Source organism: Vulpes lagopus, chromosome 6 (genome assembly GCF_018345385.1).
Source record: "Vulpes lagopus strain Blue_001 chromosome 6, ASM1834538v1, whole genome shotgun sequence".
In the NCBI taxonomy this organism is placed as follows: domain Eukaryota; kingdom Metazoa; phylum Chordata; class Mammalia; order Carnivora; family Canidae; genus Vulpes; species Vulpes lagopus.
The window spans coordinates 61,111,303-61,134,895 of NC_054829.1; the positions used below are offsets into that span (position 1 = coordinate 61,111,303).

At 39.6% G+C, this 23,593-nt stretch overlaps 1 protein-coding gene and 1 long non-coding RNA gene across 7 annotated transcripts in view; one reads left to right on the forward strand and one right to left on the reverse strand.

The window, feature by feature from the left end:
* Positions 1-23,593, reverse strand: part of NPAS3 (neuronal PAS domain protein 3) — an 841,567-nt gene that overhangs the window by 122,079 nt on the left and 695,895 nt on the right. For all 5 annotated transcript variants that reach the window (XM_041759624.1, XM_041759625.1, XM_041759623.1 and 2 more), the window contains one exon: positions 3,747-3,921. In XM_041759624.1, coding sequence (XP_041615558.1) covers positions 3,747-3,921 — 175 coding nt within the window. The remainder of the gene's footprint in view (positions 1-3,746; positions 3,922-23,593) is intronic.
* Positions 1-23,593, forward strand: part of LOC121493613 — a 76,242-nt gene that overhangs the window by 39,864 nt on the left and 12,785 nt on the right. For both annotated transcript variants that reach the window (XR_005988514.1, XR_005988515.1), the window contains exons 2-3: positions 11,744-11,837; positions 15,628-16,029. This is a non-coding gene — a long non-coding RNA (uncharacterized LOC121493613). The remainder of the gene's footprint in view (positions 1-11,743; positions 11,838-15,627; positions 16,030-23,593) is intronic.

Here is a 23,593-nt window from a genome sequence, read left to right on the forward strand (position 1 = left end):
GAAAGAACTGCTTTTCTGTTTGTTAAGCATTTAAAGAGGCAGCACTGAAATTTATTTAAAGAGGATAGCACTCATAATCCTGGGATTACAGAATCATTAAGAGTAATGAAGAGCTACATGCAGATCTAGAAAAGGAAAGGACCCATCCAGACACCCTGTTCCAGAGGTTCTATGCCCCGCCCCCCCCCCCGCGTTGCAGGAGCCTGCAGGACAGCACAATCTCTTTCTAAATGTTGAGACCTACATAGGCACTCTAGAACTTTATAACCTACAAAGAGGGCCACCCGGATTTTTCTTCTGCCTGACTTTAAGATTTCTCTAGAAGAAACCTCATATTTACTAAACTACTAATAACTATTCACACATGTAAAAGGTTTATTTGGGTTTCTAACAGTCAGGGGATTTCCCCTACTCCCCTGTCATCATCCTGAGACTTCAAAGACAAGACAATCACAAGGCTGGCAGTTCAGAGAAACCGAATTCCTATTATGGCACAGTATCACTGCCTCTTAGGCTGGTTTAGTCACTTACTTCCTTTTATTATAATGCCAAATGTTATTTAGATTTCAGTCATTTAGTAATGCTACATTGAACACATCAGGGCTTCTGAAAAAGTCCATACCTTCATTTTCATAATCATCACATACTGATATCCCCTTTCCAACAACATTACACTACCATTTAAAAAAGAATATTTCGTCAGAGTTTAAAAGATTATGTTGCAGTGAACAAGTCTTCAAAAATGTCCCCTCATATTACCAAGAATTAGGAAATCTTGTTAAAATTCTTTCCGCCTTTAAGAAACATAAGCAGCTTTGGGATGGAATGCCTTGACGTGAACTTCTTAAGTAATTCCCTTGGAGCAGCGATCTGCATTAGTGAAGATATTTAGTGAAAGGTATCACCCTACACTGCTTTTTCGGTATTTAAACAGTCAATCTAATTGCCTTTTAAGCCTAAGATTGAAAATAACCAAGCTACAGAGTTTTAAGGCAAAGTAAGTTTCACATTTTGTAATGGTGGGAGCTATATTCTTCATCAAGGAAGAGAAACCCTTCTGATGCCACTGCTGCTAATGAGCCCCAGTGGTTAAGAAACCTAGAAAGCAGAATTTTCAATTTTACTAGTTAGGATGGCTCCAAGAAGGTTGGGAGGGCAGGGAAAGGGACCCAAGTAAACTGTCAGTCATACTTCAACATTGGATGACAGATCAACTTTAGAGGAGACACGTTACTCTCCTAATAGTGTGCCTAGAGTTGTTTTATGGATCCTGGAGCTTCATGGAAGGCATGGGTTTGATCAGAGTTCTTATAATCCATCTTAAACCAGTGTGATTTTGACTCTAGCCTATAGTATCCCAGCAGAACTGGTTTACAAGTTTACTGGATTTTCTTTTTCTCCCGATCAAAGTCTTTTCCAAGTGACAAGTTACCCTTAACATGTGTTTGGGGAGACATCAAGCTCAATATGAATCAACAGTGTGATCTGGCTGCCAAGAGGACCTAATTCAACCTTACGCTGTTTTAACAGAATTACGGTAATCTAAACCGGGAAAGGGGACAGTCCCTCTGCTTTGTACTAGTCAGCTACAACTAGAGGGCTCCACTGGGTTCTTAGAGGGTCACCAACAAACTGAGGCATGGCTAGGGTGGGACACCAGGGAGGTGGGGGTCCCAGGAACATGCCATTGAATAATGTTTGTGGGATTAGGGGCTGTTGGACCTGGAAAAGAGAAGGAGGGGAGGGAGAATTTGGCATATCTGACTTCATGTATCAGAGAGGCTAGGATGGTGAGGAAGTAGTAGATCTAAAATGAGATCCCACAGGACAAACCTGGGATCAGTGAGGAGAAATGGTGGCAAAGTTAGATTTTGGATCCATCTTCAGAGAACTTTCTCTGGGAGCTGTTCGCCAATGGAGCGGGCAGCCTTGAGCTCAGCCTTTCTGAGCTTCCCATGGGGGCAGTTCCATCAGAGGCTGGGGGGGTTGCTGTGGGCTTTGACGTAGAGGGATGGCTGTCCTGGTAGAAGGTTGGTGATCATCTAAACTTGAGGGTTTGTGAGTTGGAGACATGAGGGTTTTACAAACTTAAATTTTTATACATTGAGTGTTGAGGAGTATGAGTAATTGAGGTTCCCTAATCCATCTCCAGAAGGAAAGAGTAAAAAACTATTTTCATGTGCTATTTCTCAAATCTGCCCAGATAGGAATGTTCTAATGACTAAAAAGCAGCTTCACATATCACTCAATGAAGTCTGTGAGTAACAGTAGAAGATATGACTTCCCTGTGAATAAAATTATTTTCATTTTTAAATGGTAAGGAGTAGTCTTAAATACTCTCTCTTCTCATGCCTGGTGCTTCACTGGAGAAAGATGCTCACCAATGCAGCAGAATAATGCCCTAGAAGCTGCAGTTAACTTACACGAGGAAACATGAATTGGTTTTAGATGGAATTACAATATTTCCAAAAAGGCAAATATTTTTTTTCCCCATCTGTGTGAGCAAACATACTGTGATTATTTTTAAGCAGGTCAAATTTAAGTATTTTCTTAGAATCATTTTAGTATTAATCTTAAGACCAGTTTTTTCCACTTTTCTTTCTATAAAATGAGTTTGTGTTGCAAATCTGTTTTAAAGCAACACATCAAGTAAAGTACAAGCATCTTTAAAGAGTGCAAAAATAATTTCCCAAGTAAGCAAATAAAACTTTGCACTTCAAATCAGGCCTTGATTCATTAAAAATCTTAAACTTCTCATGAGAAAAATTAACATTTAAACCACTGCTGCTTGGCCAAGCACTCCACCACACAAGAATATGAAATATCTCCTCTAAAAAAGTACAAAAAGGACAAAACCACAAATGTGGAACTTCAATTAATTTAAAGCCCCAATCAGCAAAGAATAAATCCTTCGCAGATCTAATTACCAGCGCTCTCGGAAGACCCAGGCCGACCAGCCAATCTTCCCCGTGTTTGAACAGCTTGATGAACTAGGGGACTGATGGATATCAAGTCATTTTGTTTAATTTATAAATGGATTTTCCCCTAATACTTAAATTATCATCAGTACAACACAATGAAAATGGGAACATTCTGAATGCAAAGTCTATAAGAGTCCTGGAAGGAATCCCAATGAGGAATGTCACCTCTGTTCATTCCTCTATACAATTGATCTAATTAAATACTGAGGGTGGAAAGGCAGTTTAAAATGTAGCCATTTCTGTTTTCTTTTTAGCCTTAATTTATCTGTTCACATCTTTCAAGTACCTTCTGATGCTTACAAAAAAAAAAAAAAAAAAAGAAAAAAGAAAGAAAGAAAGAAACCAAGATTTCTGCAAGTCCCTAATATTTTTAATTCTCTACAAGCTACGACTCAAGAAGCCTTTATCATAGATTTTGCTGAATAATAAATAAATGCATTACATTTAGCCATGGTAACAATAAAAGGAAGAGGGCTTTCCAAATCTGAACCTTTTCCCTCTAGTAATGTGAAAGATGAACTGAAGGAGCTAGTATACCTTCTCTACGTATTGTGCAACTGAAATTAGATCTCTGGATTATACTTATTAAAATGTCTCCTTATTTTCACATCTCTTCCTTATTTAATTACTGCCTGGGACAGAAAGCTGCATGGAATCGTTAAATACCATTAGACCTATTTATAGTCTCTTCACACTGGCAACTTGAGTGCAATCATCGGCAGAGGTCCTGCCCACCATCCCACATGTCGGGGTTGCGATTCCCACCTGGCTCGGGGGTCTCCGACTGGGAGGAGGAAGATGCTGAGCTGGCCCCGTCCTCCGCAGCGCCCTGCGAGAGGAGACCCCGCCCGGGCGGGAGCTTCATGCCCAGCTGCTCTGCCATTTCCACGTGGTCCCCTGGGTGGACATAGTCAAAGACGCTGCTGCCTGTCAGCTCCACCTAGAGGGGAAGAGAAAGGGTGGGAAAGAAAGGTGTCACGGCTTTTTCCATTCTCCAATTCAGCACCACTGTGATTGAGAGTCCCAGTGGAAAGGAAATACGTGCAGGCCCCACAAACAATCCTGGTTGGAAGTCCTTCTCCTTAGATGCTGAAGGATTCTAGTCAAAAGAGAAAGATGGTTTTGGGGGTGTGTGTGTATTTAATTAGTGATTGTTTAGCCCAGTTGTTTGCATAAAGCCAAAACACCCTGTGAAATGTGGATGAGCCTGCCTCACATTCAGCTGTTTTATCCATGCATCATCAAATACTCGCATGTTTGGTGTCAACCGGATGATTGACTGAATTCTATGGTTTTCTTTTGAGAAGTTTGGGCTTTGTATAGATACAGTCAGAGACAGTGGAGGAGTATTTTCCTTAAAATACACCAAATTCCAAGATGTATATTTATACATATCAGCTTATTTCTATGTGAATTTAGATGGAAGAAGTGTTGCTTACAAATATATGCAAAGGCATAATGTTTTCATTAAATATTACTCATTAGCTCAGTAATCATATGGAGAATTTTCCATGCAAAAGAGGTCAGCTGGGGTCTGAACCAGTCTTTTTTTTTTTTTTTTTTTTCCTGCTAGTATCAGCTTGTTTTGCCTTCAATCTAATAAGATACATGGTACAAATCTCCTTGAGGGCCTTAGGAAAATGTTTTATTTTGTATACTCTCTCTATCAGGCTGATTGTAAAGGTAAAGAATGAATACGGAATATCAGAAGAGGGTCAGCCTGCCGTGGAGGCACAGCCCCTATCTAACGGACTGGCCTTATCTCTGCTCTCTGGTGGTATAACCCTTATATCCTTCCAAGAAGAGCAATAATGCTCCTAAAATAATGCTGGGTTCAAGGTACTATGACAGCGAGAGTTGTGTCAGCAGCAGAATAACAAAAAAAGCTCTTTCCCGGGTCCCTGATGGGTTTTCCCCGATCCTGGGAGTTTCCTGGTCTCAGGCCAGCTCTAATGCACCCCAGTGCCAGAAATTTAGACTATCGTAAGTTTCTTGCTGGATCTTTACCTAGAACTCCTTCCTACCACCTGTCCCTTCCCTGTGCACTTTGCAGCATCCCTCCAGATGCCACCTGAGAGCCTGCACTCTTTTTCTTCCGAGAAAGGAGGCTGGCAGTGGGCGAACCGTCACAGAGAGTGTAATACCCAGAGCAATTATTATCCCCAGAACTCTGAGTCCCAGTAAAATGATCACATCTACTCCCAGACACCATTTGATTAAAATCGTAACGGGCTACACATCTTCAACATCTATCAATTAACAGAGGGAGAGCCAGAAAAATGGGAGGCTAAATTCAGTTTGGTTAATAGCTATTCCTGAAAAAGGCTCACATAACTTTTACCGAAAATGAGGTACTTTCTCTTTGCTATTAAATTACACTCTCCTACCGTATTACCCAACTACTGACTCTATCATTTTACAATAACTATTTCCTCCATTTGATATTGTTACAGAGCGTAAATCAGGATTCATAAGTGATCAGTTCCTACCCTCTGGGAGGGAGGGATTACATGGAAATAATCCCTTTAATGTGCGCCTTGCCTCTAAGCATTTCACACAGCAATAAATGGGTAAACTGACTTTGAGCAATTAAGAAATTAAATGAAACTAATAAAATGTGTGTTTTAATATTTCTTGATGGTTATTTTGTTTGGGGATTAGCAAATATGAGGAAGTCACTCGCGTTTTGCATGGAGCCCAATTGCAGCACTTTAATATTACTGTCACTTCTCAAACTCCGAGTCTTTCCTTAATACTGCAATGTGCCTTTTGGCACCGACCACAGATTGTGATAAGATGACAACACAGGTGGGAGATTAATAGATTTTTTAGGGGTGTCGGCTATTGAATATTCATGTAAGCCCGTCTTATGGCGAGGAGGAGGAGGCCACTGTCTCCACAGCCTGCTTTGCTTGGTTGTACAGGCATTTCCTTTCCATAGCAGGATGGCCCAAGTATAGCACATCTAGAGCAAGACTGAGTCATGATGTGCCATACCACATTCTTCCTGTGCCCTCAAGAGCTCTTGCGCCAGGATACCCCAGAGTCAACAGTGGATGGAAAGGCTGGCACTGAAAATTTGATTCTCTCATAGTCTTTATGTGTGTGTGATACTAAAGGCCACACAGTGGAGGGGAAACCTCAAACTACTTGGAGTCGTAACTTGACTTAGAGATCAGAATCTTTGCCTCCTATGCTGTGTGATCTTGTGCCATTCACTTAACCTCCCTGGGCTTCAGTTCCCTATTTGGACCTTGCACGGGAAATGGCAGTACTGCTACTCCATGGGACTCTGTGGGGGAAGGGAGGGGGTCCCCTGGAGTGTCCCCCCAATGGCAACAGTGTAAGGTAGTGGCCTGGAGAGTTGAGTTGAAAACAAGACTGTCTCTACCTGCCTCTGAGCCTGATTTTGAAAATCTAGCAAAACCGTGCAGAGGAAATCGCTTTTTTTTTTTTTTTAAGATTTTATTTATTTACTCATGAGAGACAGAGAGAGAGAGAGAGAGAGAGAGAGAGAGGCAGAGACACAGGCAGAGGGAGAAGCAGGCTACACTCAGGGAGCCTGATGCGGGACTTGATCCTGGGACTCCAGGATCACGCCCAGAGCTGAAGGCAGCACTAAACTGCTGAGCCACCCGGGCTGCCCAGGAAATCACTTTTTATGAAATAAGCAACAAGATGCCTACTGCCTCTGCCAAAAAGCTTTTGGTGGATGAGAGTGGATGACACCCAGGCACATATACTCCTATGAAACTCGAGTGAGGAGTTCTTATGGCTTGTGTGGTGTCTGGGAAGTGGCTTTAATCAGAAAGTATGGCCGGAGTGATGTGCACTTTGAGCCCCAACTACAATGATAACACTGGGGGGAGGGGGGAGCTACCGATCACTGTGTACAAGTATTGTCCATACTTTTCTTTGATTGATCCTTGCAACACTCCTTTAAATTCTTCTGATTATTCCTGATTTACAGAAGAACCTGAATACTAGCAAAGCTAATGGTGGCAGGAGAATTTGGTTTGAAGTCTGCTTTGTCACCCTACCACTCCTTGGGCAGTGATTCTACAGTCAGGGAGGCTGAGTAGGGACCTCTGTGCTCCGCCATCCTTTAGCTTCACTTCCATTAAGGAGAGAGCCCTGAACATCAGGGTGGGAGGAGGCCAGAGGTGTGCAGCCCGCCCAACGCCAGGCCTGAGGGTGCTTTGCCTTTAGACTCTTAGGCAGAAAAAAGGCATGAAAGCAGGTATACTACATGGACATAGACATGGGGATGGACAAGAGTCTCTGGACCTGGAGTCCTCCTTCTCTTCCTCTTCTTGACATCTTATGTTTGTCTAGCACTTTCAACATTCTTCGCACTGCTTTTCACTTCACTCTATTAGATTTTAGAGATGGGAAAGACCTTAAAAACCATCCGTGGATGCCCTCTTATTTAATAGGTGAGAAGTTAAAAAATGCTTCTTCAAATTTACCCAGCTGTTTGCTGGTAGAAGTAGGGCTGGCTGCCCAGTTGGCAAACTCTCAGTTAACCACTTGTCTCACCTCTTGTCTGATCTTCTCTCGTAGGAAGGCTGGCTAGAACTCACCTGCCACTAAATTCTACACCTCAAAGTACACTGCAGGAACCAAGACTAGGGATCTTTCTTTTGATGAACAGACATTACTTCATGCTACCTTGAAACAGGAAAAATAAATAGAGTTCCAATCCAATGTCACTATAGTTAATTAGATACCCTCAAATCCTCAGTTACCAAGTCTTTCCAAACTTGGCCCCAGAGAACTAGGACTAGTGTCTCATACACAGGAGATTTATCACAAATGTTTGCCGAATGAATAAAGGACAACTATTTAGGCCTGAAAAAATTTTGCTTTATCTGTGCTTGATTTGGACAAGTTTACATTGGTTCTTTCATATCATTCATGGCATTATTATAACATTATTTGTCCTGTAAAATGAGTTACAATATAGGAACATGATATGTTTATTTTTAATAAGTATTTGTTAAATGCGTGGAGACCTTCTGCCTTCCTTTATAAAAGCCAACAGAGTTTAACTGAGGATAGGATTATAAAAATGCTGGGAAAGGACAGGTTTTTAAGGCACTCTTTAATGCAGCCATTTTTTGTAACCCCCTCTCTGTAATCCGTAACCGAACTGTGGCTAGTGGGTTATCCACGTGCTCGCATAGTTTTGTAAAAATTATTTCTTAACTATCTCTTCAAATTAACAGTAGAACTCCAGAAAAATTTCATTTTATATTGACTAGGATCTGCATAATGGAAAGGTAAAGCCTCTCTCCCCTTAATATTGTGTTCTGATTAGTGCGAGTTGCATTGTATGGCAAATATGAGACCTTCTTCATTTTATAATAAATCCAGTCACCTTACGTGGCTAAAGAAAACAAACATGCTATGTTTATTAACTCAAGAAACAGACCCATGAGACTTTGAGCTGTCTTTCTAACCTAAAGAGGAAAAGTAAGCAGTACTGTTTCCAACCTTGCTCACTGGGTCCCCCTTTCCTCTCCCTGAGTGACATGGAAGAAATTCCTCTCTCACATTGCTGAGTGTATTGGGAAACTGCTGAGAATGTGTAAGGGGCAGGCGACAGGCAATGAGTCATAAACAGCCTTATCCAGAAATAGGATTTGGTCTAAACTCCTTTCTCCCTGTGCTTTCCCATTCAACCTACCCTAGATTCCTCCAGAACATACTATGGCCACTAGGGCCATCTGCATAGTCAAGCTAAACCATAGCTTTCCTCGAATTTAATTCACATTCTGTTAGCTTGCATGCAATTTGCACACTAGACACAGTTGATTTGGTAACTCTGAAGTTTCCCAGAAAAAAAATGTAAATATATTATACAGTGGTTTGAGTTGACTTTTCCATGTAGGGTCATTGTATCCTGCTGGTAGATAGGATGGGGCACTAATTTGTCTTTTCATACATCAAGCAAGCATGTCGATAGCCTTTGCTTGGCCCCCTGGGGTGAGCAAATACTTTTTAACTACAGCGATGTACTAACAGTACAAGTCATTGCATTCAGTGCTCCTTTGATTGAGATGGTTTGGTACAATGAGGAACAGGCAGCAATGTCCTCGCCACACTGCAACAACTTAAGAAAGATATTTTTTATAAAGAAAGATCATAAAATCTATTTTTTTCTTCTTTAAAAATATTTCAGTGTTAGGAATAATACAATGTTCATTTTTATCACATAAAAAATATTCAAAACCTGCCATTTAAGGTATAATTTCCTAAACCTTTTATATGTGTTTTTGTTTGTTTTGTTTTTTGTTTTTTGTTTTTTTTTTTTAGTTTTTGAGGGCATTGGGATTGATGGGAAGATTTGGAGGCACTGTTGGTTCAGCCCTTTTTCCAGAGTCCTTTGCAGCTGGGCCCTACTCCTACAGGGGATGCCAGCAATATTGTGATAGAAGGTCACACCAGCGAAAGGACTATGTTAGTGGCAAGTGGTTTGGGAAACTAACTCCCAGGTTAGGCTTGCAGATCTCCTATAAGAACCTGGTTAGAAAATCCTGACCCAGGATAAGATGGAAATTCTATCTCAGCATGGCAGGTTAGGATTTGTAGTTTTTTTGGGGTCACGTTTCTATTATTGAGGGATAATAAAGTGATAAAAGAATAAAATATAATAAGATGTGATAGCTTGATTAGCATAGGTTTTCTTTGGATTTACTGGTATCTTAATGCCATCTTCATAACTTCCTACGTACTGCAGAACTCTACTGAATATTTATGAACTGTTTTGACAGAAACTTGATGTTCTTTACTGCTCTGTCTCATTCTATGTATTTGCTGACTTATCTGAAGAAAAAACGCATAAAAGCATTGGGTCTGTTACAGAAATACATGTATAAATTAGTAGAACAAGAAGAAAGAAAGGTTCTATATCAGAACGATGAGGCAGAATGAAAAATCCTTTCAATGTCATCAACTAAGAAAACGAATCCAACTCTCTCCTTACAGATATGTTAACAGAGCCTTCCCTTGGAAGAATTTGAGCTAAAAGATACCACATCTTGTGTTTATCTTCAGAAATAAACATTTTAACTCCTTTGGGAATCAGTAAGGCCAAGTACTTTTCCACTGTTTTTTTTTTCTTTTTTTTTGGGGGGGGGGTGTACATTTTTCTAGAACCCTTGGAGCGCCCGACCTGAGATATCTGCAACCATGATATCCAAAGAGAATACTGCATAACCAGTTCTGAACTTTGATTAAGAAGTGCCAGAAGATAATTCCAGTGGATTTCCTAGTTCTCAGAGGAGTAAAAGAAAAAAGCTGTTGGAGAAATGGAATACCAGTGAAAATAAAGAACAGATTGCAGATACAGCTTCGAATTTAGGCACAGTTGTAAGGAACAGTATGCTGCTTTTATGACTCTCATTCCTAATAGTTGAATTGATCAAGGACACTGATTGTTAAATATTCAAAAGTGTTAGGTGGGTCATTACTCAGACTACAGTTGAACATATTTGAATGCTTCTAGATATGGTCTCAGTATAAAACAGATACAGACTTTGAAGACTCTCTCATTTTTTTTCTGCTTAAAAAATAAGTTATATACTCTATTTCATTTTTTCTTCTAGTTTTATGGTTCAGGATTTCTCCATCACCCTATATTATGAAGGCAGTGGTTTTAGAATAGTTTTGATATATCAATATCTTTTTCCTTTCATTAAGAGCCACTGGTTAAAAGAAGAACCTAGAGAATGCTGTAATACTGAAGGGACATTACATCATAGAAATGAGCCCAGGGATTTGCGAAAGTGACTAAATCAAGAAATTTTAAAACCTTGCTTTACAAGGTTCCTATAGTTTTGAAGTTTTAAAGTGTCTGTAGGGCAGGAAAGGCCAACTTCTTAGTATTTATCACAGTGCTGGGAAGGAAAAAAGGACGCAACTGGAGGTTACATCATAGTAAAAAGTAAAATGATGCCAAGAAAGAAGGAATTAACAACCTTAAAAAGAAACTGAAGTCAATCTCCCTTCTCTGAAGATGAAACAAATAGTAAGATGTCACTTTCAAAGCTTCTTCATTACCTTGGTAATAAGGAAACCAATCGACATAAAATAGTTGATATTGGCATAGTTAATCCAACATCCTCAAATTTTACATGGTTCAATATTTTTCATTTAAATCTAGATACACACTGAGATGCATGTTATGCATGGCCAGGCTTCAGTATCAATTTTTGTTTAATTGTTTTTATTATTCTTACAGTGAATTTTGCCCTTTTTCTTTTGGTCACATAAATAAGAAAAAGTAGAAAATTCTTATACATTAAGACTGATATTGAAATTTTTCCCTGATTCTAAACAGCCCTTTTATTTTCAAGAAAGGTAAAATGGATAAGGACAACAGTAGTAATTACAGGGTTGACCTTTCCATTTGTGTTTTCAAAGTTACACAGGATTATTTTATTCTAGTCATAGAAAAACAATATGGCTTATATGATTAAAACTTTGGATATGTTTCATGTGCACAAATAATAGAGTTAATCATACCTGATTGTTTTTAAAGGGGCTACTCAATGATGGAAGCCCTCACCATGAGCTAAGTCACAATGTTTAAGTGATGCTGTTGAGAGAAGAATGACAAAGAAGAACAAAACCAGAAAAGTTTAAGAAAGATAATTTGTCTGTGTACCTCAAGAGATCCTTATGCAAAAAAAAAAAAAAAAAAAAAAAAAAAAAAAGGCGGCACTTCCTCAACTGACATCTTGGTTCCTCTGATTTAGGTCATGCCATAGCTGCTATAAAGAAAACAACTGGCTCTCCTCTTCCATGTCACTGTGAGGGGTCTTGAAAAATCTCATCCAAGAAAATCACAAGGTATACAAGAATATTTTAGCTATTGCAGAAAGTGTCATATTAATCTGGAGCTCATAGCCCAGAGAAGAGAATAAGAAGGAATAAAATCCTCTGTGCTGTGATCAGTTACTGACTCTCCCAGAACATTTCCTGTTGACATGTTTTAGCACATCTTGGGAGCTTCCTGAAAGCTATGTGGGCACACGGGTCTAGCGTATCACTTATTCCTAGTGAATTACCATAAGAAAAAGTCCTGATATACTTCTATTTTATTTTGGCTGTTGTAACTACCAACTGTGGTAGTGTTTGAGGTTATTTTCTATGAAGCGAGTCAATACCCTGAGCAGTCTCTAGGTGCTATTTTAAAGGAATAAGTTAAATTCACAACTGTTTAATAACAGACTGTGAGTTAGTCTTGTTAGAATAGGGAATGTAAATAGAACTGGCAAGTAGAGAAAATGAGTCATTCCACAGGCTAAAAGCAGTGCTGTGTTTCTTAAGATATTTGAGGGTGGGAATTTGATGGTGGTGGGGGAAATAAACCCTTCTGGGAACCTGATAAAGTTTATTCTTCTGTCTCACTAGAAAAATGCTCTGGTATCACACATATGATTTGGCATTTTATTTTAGGGGTTTCATACACCTCTGAAGTTTATCCATGACTAGTCTCAAGAGCTGGGCAGTCCAATATGGTAGCCACATGTGGCCAGTCTGAATTAGAATATGCTATAGGGGTAAAATGACACTAGGTTTCTGACTTCATGTAAAAAAATAAAAGAAGGCAATACAACATATTTTATATTATTATATATTAAAATATTTTAGATATATCATATACAGTTATCATTAAAATTAATCTCACTTGCTTATTTTTACTTTTTAAAATATGGCCACTATAAAATTTAAAGTTACAAATATGATTTGTAGCATATTTCTCCTGGACAGTGTTGCTCTAGAACCACAGAATCCCTGGAGTAGAAGAACATCAAGTATTAGAACACCATGAGATTGATGTTCAAGGGAAGAGGTGTGAGAGAATAAAAAATATAAATAGAAGAATGTCTTTAGAATAAAAGGACTGAATTTTTAGATTTAATATACAATTTAAAGACTTTAGTCAATCAAGTATTTATTAGTCATTTGCTCTCTGTAAGACACTGAATTTGGCTTATGGGCATAAAAAGGAACATTAAAACTTAGCATCTGCCCCCCCGGGAGCTTATAATCCACTTTGGAGTGACAGGGCAAACATTTGCAGAGTTAAATGATATGACAAAAATATATGACAGCACAACATAGTATACAAATAAGTTGTAATGAGCATTATTGATTACTCTCTGTTGAATTGGTGAAAATCTTTTTGGAATGTCCTTAAAAATGCAGAGTCATGGGTTCCTACAGATACTGGTTTCATAGATGTGGTGTGGGGCCCCAAATCTTGTATTTTTAAGAAGCTCCTGGGTGATGTGGACCCACACTTTGAGTAGCTCCACGACCCACACTTTGAGTAGCACTGGTGTGGATGAGTCCAGAGGTGAGACTATAAACCTAAAGTGTCTGGGAGGGTAACTCCTATTCTGGTTCTATACAGAGAAGAAAATTAGAAAGGACAGGTGACTGATGAGCAGAAGGGAGCAATCCAAGATACCACAGGGTTCTAACTACACTGGAGCACAGAAGGGCAGGAGGTAGTGTGCTACATAAGCCCAGGACAGTGGGAAGGAAGCATCAGGTAGAGGCTCAATAAACACTAAGATGATTGATCTGGGCCCTAAGGAGATAGATCTATGCTAGTCTTCACTAACCTTTTTATTTTTCCTTTTTAAAATACTGAAAAACAGCTTCAATAAGTCATTTATAGGAAATGTCTTTTTTTTTCTTCTCAAGTATGTATCTCAAAGGCAATTGACTCCAATAAACCTAAGGGTGAAATCATTGCCATTTTGAACTTCTTGTCCCACATACTAAAGCCCTGAACCTAAGATTTGTATCTCATTTGTTCCTATACCTAGCATATTGTAATTAATTCAGTTTTTATGATGGAAAGTTTTTATTTCCCATGGGTGAGCACAAAACCTGTGATGTACTGTGCAGTTTTTAATCTAGCTCCTTTCTTCTCCAAAGAGACTTAAATAGGTTTGTTGTCTGTTTACCTGACCATGCATCCAGCAACAGAGGTATTACCCAACTTCTCCTCCTAGGACAGACAGAAAGAGCTCAAGATAAGGAGCAGCTGGTTCATGCTGGGTAACCATAAAACTCAAGGTGTTTGATCTATTATCCCAACACCAGCCACCTTAGCTACCTGCATGTTTCCAGATACGGCTCAATAACTGAAAGACTCTTTCAAAGTGGTGCTCTGGATGTGAATCAACAGTTACTTGTAATGCACATCTGTTTCTATAAGAGAAGCATTGGTATATTGGAAATTAGCCAGACAAATCACCTGTAGTGTGGTCCTTTACTGATTTTAACTAAATTTACCAATTCATTTGACAAGCTTTACATAGTTATCAAAACCTTCAAGTTTTACCATATCCCATCAGTTTTGCTTTAAAAACCAATAGTAGAACAAAAAACATATTGGTTGAGAAAGGTTGGGGGTGGGTGGGAAGAGAGGGGTGAAAACTTATCAAAAGTAAAATTGGATTAAGAGTCAATCAAAATCCAACTGTGAATTTATCATTTCAATGAATTTCAATGAATGGTTTAAAATCTGTTTGAAATCTATTTGAAAATGAATATGTAATAATATAGACATATCTCCTTTTCAAAGCCAGTATTGTCAGATGTATTCGGAGCATTATAATTCATGAACAGAGTAGATGACTATTTGAAAAGTATTAAAATGAGCTGACTTTTCAATACAAGTGTCTTCACAATAAGTTTTTCTATTCTGGGCAATTCAGAAATGTAGACAATTGTGCTAGAAAAATAATATGTATTGTAATATTCATTGTACAGTAGTAGTGTAGTAAGTGGCAATTCTGGACATTACAAGAGACACAAGGATTATTTTCTGTGATTGCACAGAGAATACTTGGATTTCTTGTGAAGCTTTTGCATTGGAAATGAGATTCATCAGTCTGAACAGGGCAGGGTTAGAGCCCTTAGCAACATGCTTATTTTGTAGAAGGTCACTCAATAATAACTTCCTCTGCCCTCCAAGCTTATTAAGACTGACTGGCATATATTAATGAAAACACCTGATTCTCCAACCATAAAACCCAGACAAAGACTTTATTTTAATATTAAGGAAGGAACCCTTAATTAGCAGGGTTTCAAAAATGTCAGCTTCTTCTATTAGCTGTTCTGGTCCATCAAAGCCATAATCCCTACTGTCAAATTTCATCACATGATAGACAGTTTGCCGGCTGTCTTTTTTTTTTTTTTTAACTGATCATACTGACTGAAGCTTTTTAAAAATTTTTTATTTTGCCATCACATTTAACAACTCATTGTGCATTTGCCTGTTACACTCTTGATTTTACCACTTCCAAAGAGTCTTAGCACATGTCAGCTCAAAAAGGTGGGGGGAAACACTGCAGAAACACAAGTATTACATGTGAATACATATGCATTCTTAGACATATAATTAAGGATTCTTGGAAGACCTGGGCTTGCTTATATTGATTGCCTTCGCGAGTATGTAAATGTGCTGTCCCGAAAACACAGACAAATAAAACAGTCTCAGAGATGATTTCCCATTTTTGATGTGTCAAGGAGAAGGGGGCAAATTCTAAGGAAGAACCCAGGATTTTTAAGGTAAACATTTATCACTGTTAACCACTAACATACCTATCTGTTGCAGGAAATTCATTGGAGCATCTATGGCTTTGCATTGCCCTTCAGAAGCAAGATAAAATGACTGCACCCAGCAGGACAGAATAAATACATAGCTCTTAAAGTATTTGGGTTTTAATCTGATTCAAAACATTTGCTGTTGATTAAATCCTTTTGCAAATTGAAAATTTCATGCTATCCATACCGAGAGGAATATAAAAACACAAAACCAAATCAAAACAAGGATGACTCAAGGATTTCATGAGCAACTTTTGTGAAGACTCAGCTGCAGCCTTCTTTATCCATGAAAGAACACGAAAGCCTCAAGGGCAATAGTTTCAGTGTTTTGGAATGAATTCTGATGAATAAAATCTCAAGAATGAACTGATGGAGATGGCTGGGACCTGGCAGCTTAAACTGCTAGAGACTGGTAAGCTTGTACCTATTCTCTTTCATGAGGATCTGGGACTGCATCAGAAAACACAGCATGTTTTCTCAGCTCACCCATTTGGCATCACCGAGCCAGTGGGCAAACTGCATCCATTTTTACTAGCACCCAGGTATTTGTTTTCCTCATAGGCTCCAGGCTAGAAGGGATATACCTCTTGTAATCTTGCATATCTTTGACTTATCCATTTCCTCCATCGGGAAAACCCCAGCTCTTCTCTGAGCTTCAGGAGAACCGCCCAGGGAGGAGCTGGTATGATCTCAAACCTCCATGCCAAATCATGTAGAGGTTTTCACATTAGTGAACCTCACTCGGTTTCCCTTCAGCCTTACATGTCTAAGGACACAAAACAAAGCCAAATAATCCCAATTTCAAGTCACTAATGAGTCATTATTCCTGTAATGCTACTTTCTTGCTTCTTTAAGATGAAATCGAGATTGTTGAAGGTATGTTTTCTGGTAACCTATTAACTGAATTTACAACCAACCCTTTCATACAATCTAATGGCTATAGGTGACTGTCCACAATTACAGAGTCTCTTGTTCTAGTTTTAATTGCATCATTTGGAAATAATGTCTAATAGCTGAGACTGATGAGTTCCTGCCTTTTCTGCTGAACATTTAAGAGGCACCTTCCAGGATAGCCAGACAAGAAGGGCATGTTTCTTAGACTAAAAACATTTGTTTAGGTATTTGGGACAGGAGGGTACAGTTTAATGAATAATGGTATACACAAAGTGGGCTATGTTTTGGAAGGTTTTCTAATATTTACTTTGACATGCTTCTAATGGAGAGTATTTGGTTAGGAATGCAGCCTCTAAAGGCACATGGCCTGGGATCAAAACCATTACTCACCTTGGGCAAGTTACTCTACTGTTTCCTTAACTATAAAATACAGGTAAGTAATGGTTTTCTACCTAACAGTTGTCAAAATTAAATAAGATAACACATGCAATGTGCCAAACAAAGCATATGGCATATACTTAGTGATCAGTGAACGTCACCTGTTAATTCATTGGAGTAAGCTTCCTGAGGGCGGAAGCCATTTCTGTCTAATTCCCTGGCCCAACTCCCCAGTAACACAGTAGGTATGCCCTTTATGTTAAGTGAGTGAATAATTAAATAGCATCGCAATTTTATTGAGAAATGAGTGGATTTCAAGGGTTTGGTAAGTGTCTGAATCCTAGAGTAATATGGTGGCTTACTGATTTTGCTTCTTCATTCATCATATTAATAGAAGCCCATCTTGGGCTATCAAGTCTGATCTGCTAGGACTTTCAATCAATACTGCTTTACAGTTGTTAGGACCTCAACAAAGCCATCTGAGTCTGATTCAGAAGCACATTAATAAAGTGGGAGATGGTAAGTGGGAGATGATCATGAGTTTCAAGCTGAACCGAAAGATAAATACCCTAGGTCTTTCTGGGCTCATGGATCCTTTGAGACTCTGATGAAAAGCATAATCTTTTTCCTCAAATTCTCCCTGGTATGGCAGATAATGAGGGAGCCTACTGATTCTTGGAGCCAAATTAAGGAGCCCCTGAGGTACCTCGGAGGCACTACACTTTCCAACTAGAACGGCTCTATGTTGGTGTGGTTTGTTTTGGGTCTTTCGAAAAGGTCTGGCTTGAAAGAAAAACTGTACTGGGAGGAGTAGTGTGAGAACCATAGTCCTTGACTTGGTGCCATAGTCCAGTATGTCAGGGTATATGGAAGCAGAGTTTTTGAAACAGAAGAAAAGGACATAAATGGAAAGACCACGTTAAGGTGATACTATTAACATATAAAGGCATGACATGAATTACTGACATAAGCACTAGCCTGGGAAGCAAAAGTCTGTTTTTTTTCCGTCCTCCCTTGTCACTATGGATTCTTGGAATGAGGGTGGACAAGGCACTGTACCTTTTTTGCCTCTCCAGTTTATAACTTGTAATTGTGAGGGATAATCCCTTCTTCCTATGCTGGTGACAGAGAGTTAGCTAGCACCCAAAAAATGTTTGAAGTACCTAAAAAATTCCCCTCGATTTATACAGTGTCTACTTACATAAGAATGGAAGCCTCAAAGGTGAAAGAAACAGTGACAGGGAGCTCATGCAAGGCTTGCTGCCTTTTCAGGCTGAGAAACAGGAAAGTAGTGCAGTTGGCATCCCAGAAAATCAATACCTAAGATTTGTAGGAGCTTTGAGGAGTGTGCACTTCGAATAAGAGGCAATCTTTGGTTGGAAAAGTCAGCATTTCTATCACCTCCTGCAGTCAATTTGACATTCCTCAGCTGGAACAGAATGTTCCACTGAGATGTGTTCCTTCCCACCCCCCACTGTAAAGGTAACACTATTATCTTTTTACATAATGTGCATAATTAATGTTGTGTGTTTGGATGATTTTATGTGCAAAATATATCTGTGGGGACTATTTTCTGCCATTAGCGGCCAGAACAGTGTTGAGTCATCAGGAACTGGTCTGGGGAGGTATTAATGTAGGGATGGATAAAATATGTACTGACTCCCCCATTCTCTCTCTTTCTTAAAATAATTTATTGTGTGCTGTAGGAAAATTTTCTCTAACCAGTGTTCATCTCCAGTCTTAAGAAAGTCATCCTTGTAGGAGAAATAGAAATGACTTGTTCCAGGAACTGAAGGGTTGTAACACTTTTCTACTGAGCCACTGTCACACTTCTTATTAAACCCTTTTCTAGAATGCAGGCTTCTTAAGGTCTGGGATGATATCTTACTTATCTTTATGGTTCCCAAGATACCTAGCACTGTGCTCAATAAACATTTGTTGATTTGATTAGACTGCTGATCTCAAAATGCTTTCTGGTGTGTTGCCTGCCCCCTCCCTGAAACCCTGGGTTGTTACCACTGTAAATCAGAACGAAGACCTGAGATCCTGAACTTGAGGGGGTTGCCAGCCCCACATCGGGTGCATGATCAGGGCAGAGAATCACTTCTGCCTCACACTCCATTGCTCTGCTTTGAGACACTGCATTGATTGGACTTGGAAAGGCCAGGGTTTAAAACCTAGCTATGTCAACGTCTGTGTGAGCCTGAAGAACTTGCTTTAACCTTTCCAAGCCTCCATTTTCTCACCTGTCAAATGGAGATTTTGCTGCTTGGGACTGTTGAGATGAGTAATGTGCTTGGCATACAACAAGCAGTTAATAAACAGTAGCCATAATAATAATTATGTCTACTCTTTCACATTGAATCAGGATTCATAAGAAAAACCAATACGTGCCACATCATGGGCATAATATTTTGCAAAATACTTAGAAATTTCCCAAACTGTTACAACTCATGTTTTCAATGTATCTCAACCATAATCTCTTCAAGTACATCTGGTTGTGAAAACAGCCTGATTAGACAGTGGGAATTTGATACTATGCTTATTTTTTTGCCTAGTGAGCACAACAGTACGAATAGGGAGCAGCAGGGGAACACCTCAGAGTGCAGTTGGGGGCGGACCCACTAAAGTAAGACGACTGGAGGCCCCAGAGGGTAGACTATATTCTCAGGAACTGTTCTCATGATTTATTATTCCTCCTCAGAGTGAAAGAAAACAGGGTATGGTATTTATTTTCAAACAGAAATGAAACTAGATGCAAATGGCATGATGTTTACCAACTCTGCAGTTTTCTGAGACCATGGGATGAAATATTGAGACCGGCCACCTTAGACATGAGGATGAAACAGGGACTCCAGAAGCTTTGTGCTCATCAGATAAGGGGGCTATAGGAGAAAGGAAAAGCAAACAGCAATAATAGCAAAAACTAAATGGAAAAGGATTCTTTTGGCTTTGTGAGTCACCTGCATCCTTTTGCAAAGCTGAGTTAATGTCCCTCGTCCTATTGGCATTTGTACAATTTCTTCAATTTCATAGCTCTCTCTCACTCACTGTCTTTAAGTCACATATTTTGGCTTTCATATATTCAGACAAGAATGTTGTAAGTATGCGAGTTGTATTGGGAGGAGGGAGCAGATCGCAGAGCCCAGAGCAGAACCACCAGTATTTAAAGAACAAGACCCAGCAGCCACCCCTCTGCCCCGCACCCCCCTCCATGACCTGCCCTCCCCACAAGACTGGCTCTCACTGTCTCAGAGGCATCTGGCAGGGGTGGGAGGTTGGGGGGTGGTTTGGGGAGAGGGGAGACAAGAAGGCCACAGCAGCAATGGTTTTATGGTTCAATGATGTCAGAAACCTCTATGATTCCATCACCAGGAATGACTGAGGGCCATGTATCTATATGCCACACTGCCAAAAGGAACCAGGACCCTAGGAAGTGCCTTCCCAGTATGGGAGAGAGGGAGAAGGGGACAGAGAGAGATGGTGGAGTTGGACATTGAGGAAGGGGGAAGAGTGTGGAGGCAGCAAATGTGACAGGCCCTGGGGCTCTGAGCAAGGCAGTAAACACATGGCAGACCCTAACCATTAAGATGCTCTCCAGTCGCAGGGCTCCTCCTCCCCACAATTCCCAGCAGAATTATTGGCACAGGGAGAGTGGGGAGAGAAGGACAGCTGGTAGAGTGCTCTGAGGCCAGGCCACCCCAGGTGGTCCCTACTTCGGGCCTCAGCTCCCACATGGCCCAGGGTGCAGAGTGGAGAGGCAGTGACCAATCTTGCAACTGACCCATGCAGGGAGAGCTGCTGGAGGGCCTTCCATCTGGAGTGCAGGGTAGACCAGTGGTCTGTAACTACACTGTGCGACTGGGGGCCTCCTCCCAAAGACCCCCTGGGAGAGGACAGCGGTGAAGAAGACAAGGAAAGTGAACAAGAGGAGACCCAAGGTCAGCAGCCACCTCAGCTTCAGTATCCCGTATTTTAATGACCCACCCAGACGCCCAGAAAACCCTAAATCACAAGATGGCAAGGACACAAAAGCAGCCAATTCAGCTGAGGATCTGTTCTTTCTGAGGTGGAGCAGGGTGGGGCTGAGTAAATGCTGGCTTACCATCCCTACCACCATCCGGTTTAGTCATCCAACAAGAAGAAACGAACATGAAATTCCAGCAATAAGATAATGAACAAAAGACTGGAGTTGAGGACCTTAAGTGTTTGCTTTTTGCCCACTGATCAGATAACTAGAACCATCTGCATTATCTGTGTGGTATGGGGTTATTATTTTTAACCTTAAGGACATCTCTTTTTGGTAATGACAAATGCTTTTTCTTTTTTCTTTTCTTTTCTTTCTTTAAAAGCCTGGCTTTTCTCAATATACCTTTAAAGATCTTTAAATTGTTTCCAGTCTGGTTAAGTTGAGAGTTTCAAGAACCTCATTTTTAATTTGTGGTAAAAGTTTACAACTTGATTTAAAAAAAAAAATCAAACAGTAGTACTGGTTAATAAAGGTCTTAATATAATAAAAAGAATATTGTAAATATGCTATTGTTTGTATGAATTTCCTTCTACTAGAAGGGAAGGTATACATCTACCCTATTGTGTAAAACATTTCATAAAGCCACGTGTACAAGCACAAGAATTGAGCTGGCTTGCTCTAAAACAAATAATGCAAAATTTACTAATAAAGTTATAGGGAAAATGGCTATGCTGTCTTTTACTTAATCCCTTTTCGGGTTGCCTGGGTGGCTCAGTTGGTTAAGCATCTGACTCTTGATTTCAGCTTAGATCATGATCTCAGGGTGGTTAGATTCAACCCCTCCCTTGGGCTCCCGGCTCAGTGGGAAGTCTGCTTCTTGCCCTCTGCCCCTCCCCTTGCCCTTGCTCCAGGGTGCATATGCACATGTGTACGCATGTGCTCTCTCTCTCTCTTGAATAAATAAATTAATCTTTAAAAAAAACTTTTTCTAGTTTGAGCTGATCTACAGTGGTCTTTGGGAAAATTTGGACACACCCGAGAGAAGGTGAAGGAGATGTGGATTCCAGCCACATATTTGAGACAAACTCTGTTATTGTGTGTGGGTTATTTATTCTCTTTAGGTTCAGCACGGTTCTGTGTAAAAGAAAGGACTGAATGAAAAAGATGGTCTATATACTCTACCTCTTTGAACTGGATCTTCCTCAATTTTAAAATGGAATACTTGTATTTATTGTACTAGGTATTTTGCAGGCTAAATAAGGTTATGTGTGTAAATTAGCATGGCAATGTCCAGCGGAACATATGTACTCAAAAAATCCTGGTCTTCCTCTCATCTCTCATTTTAAGTTTCTTTCAGTTTAGAACACTTTGGAATAATCTGGAACATGTGTTGATCTTCATTAGCCATGTTCTGGAATAAGGCTATTATTGCAATAGATACACCTGGCATCCATTCCCTGTGAGTGACTTGACACACGATTTTTAGAATCAACGGTCAAACTGACTCTCATCTTTCCAGTGCTGAAAGAAGCCCTATATAAATCATTCGAAATATAAATATTTATTCATCAACAGTTGGCTAGTCAGCAGCATGGTATGCTCTGTACATATTTTGATAGCAGATGGTTTATATTTTTTAAACTTAAGCTCAACAATAAAGGCAGAGGTAATGTCCAAAAAGTTTAAATGCCTTTTCATTATTGGAATGTGCCTATTTTTAGAGCTACAAAGCCCAAATCTTTGGGAATAAAAAAAAAAAAAAAAAAGAAAGAAAAGAAAAGAAAAGAAAGAAAGACAAGACCCTAACCACCACTTTTGTTTTTTTTCCCCCACCGTTAGGAAAGGTTATGCCATAAAGGGTGTATCTGGTAGTCTCAGAGAGTGAACTGAAATTTGTCTAAGATGCGAAGGAGACTCTGGTAATACTGGCAAATTCAGGGCCACTGTAGCAGAATTAATACAATGTCAATTTTTCTTTGTGTCTGTAACAGTTTCCTATTATCCTGATAAGTGGGTAGCCATTTCCCTTCTTTTATTGATATAGCTGTGAAAAAGAATTAGATTTCAACACTTCTGTAACGGAGATTAATTGATTGATTAGATTATTAATTAAATATTCCATTAAATTTTCTTTTGAAAAAAAAATGGCACAGGATTGTGAATTCCCTAAGGTTTTTTTTTTCCTGACCCATGTTAGAATAAACAAGGAAATGCATAACTAAACATCGTATCTTATCTTGTGAGAGAATTAAGCAAGCAGATACACTGCTATGTAGAAAATTTACTCTCTGCTGGCTGACTGTCTTATAAGACTACTTTATCCACATCCCAGTACAAAGCGAAGAGACTTTTCTCCTTTGTGAATAACACACAGAAATCAGTAAGCAGCTAAGAAAATAATTTGGGCATCGCACAGCTAGGCACATGTATCTGTCTCTACACAAAAACAGGCCTGTTTTAGTTGGGAATAAAATGGTTTACCTAAAACTTCCAATCATGCAGTGTTTCAGGGATCTGTGGAAAAATAAAAACAGCAAGTGGCCTTTCAGGTAACCCATAATTAAAAGCAATTTTGAGCTGTCTTTTCAGGGAACCTACCCAGGGGAAGTATTTGCTACCTGTTTGACCTTCACGATTGTGAGTCCTTGGCAGTGTCAACGACCCTCTGAACTGAATTCAAAACTAATCTCTGACAGAAAAAGAGAAACAGAATTCATGCAAATCATATTAATTC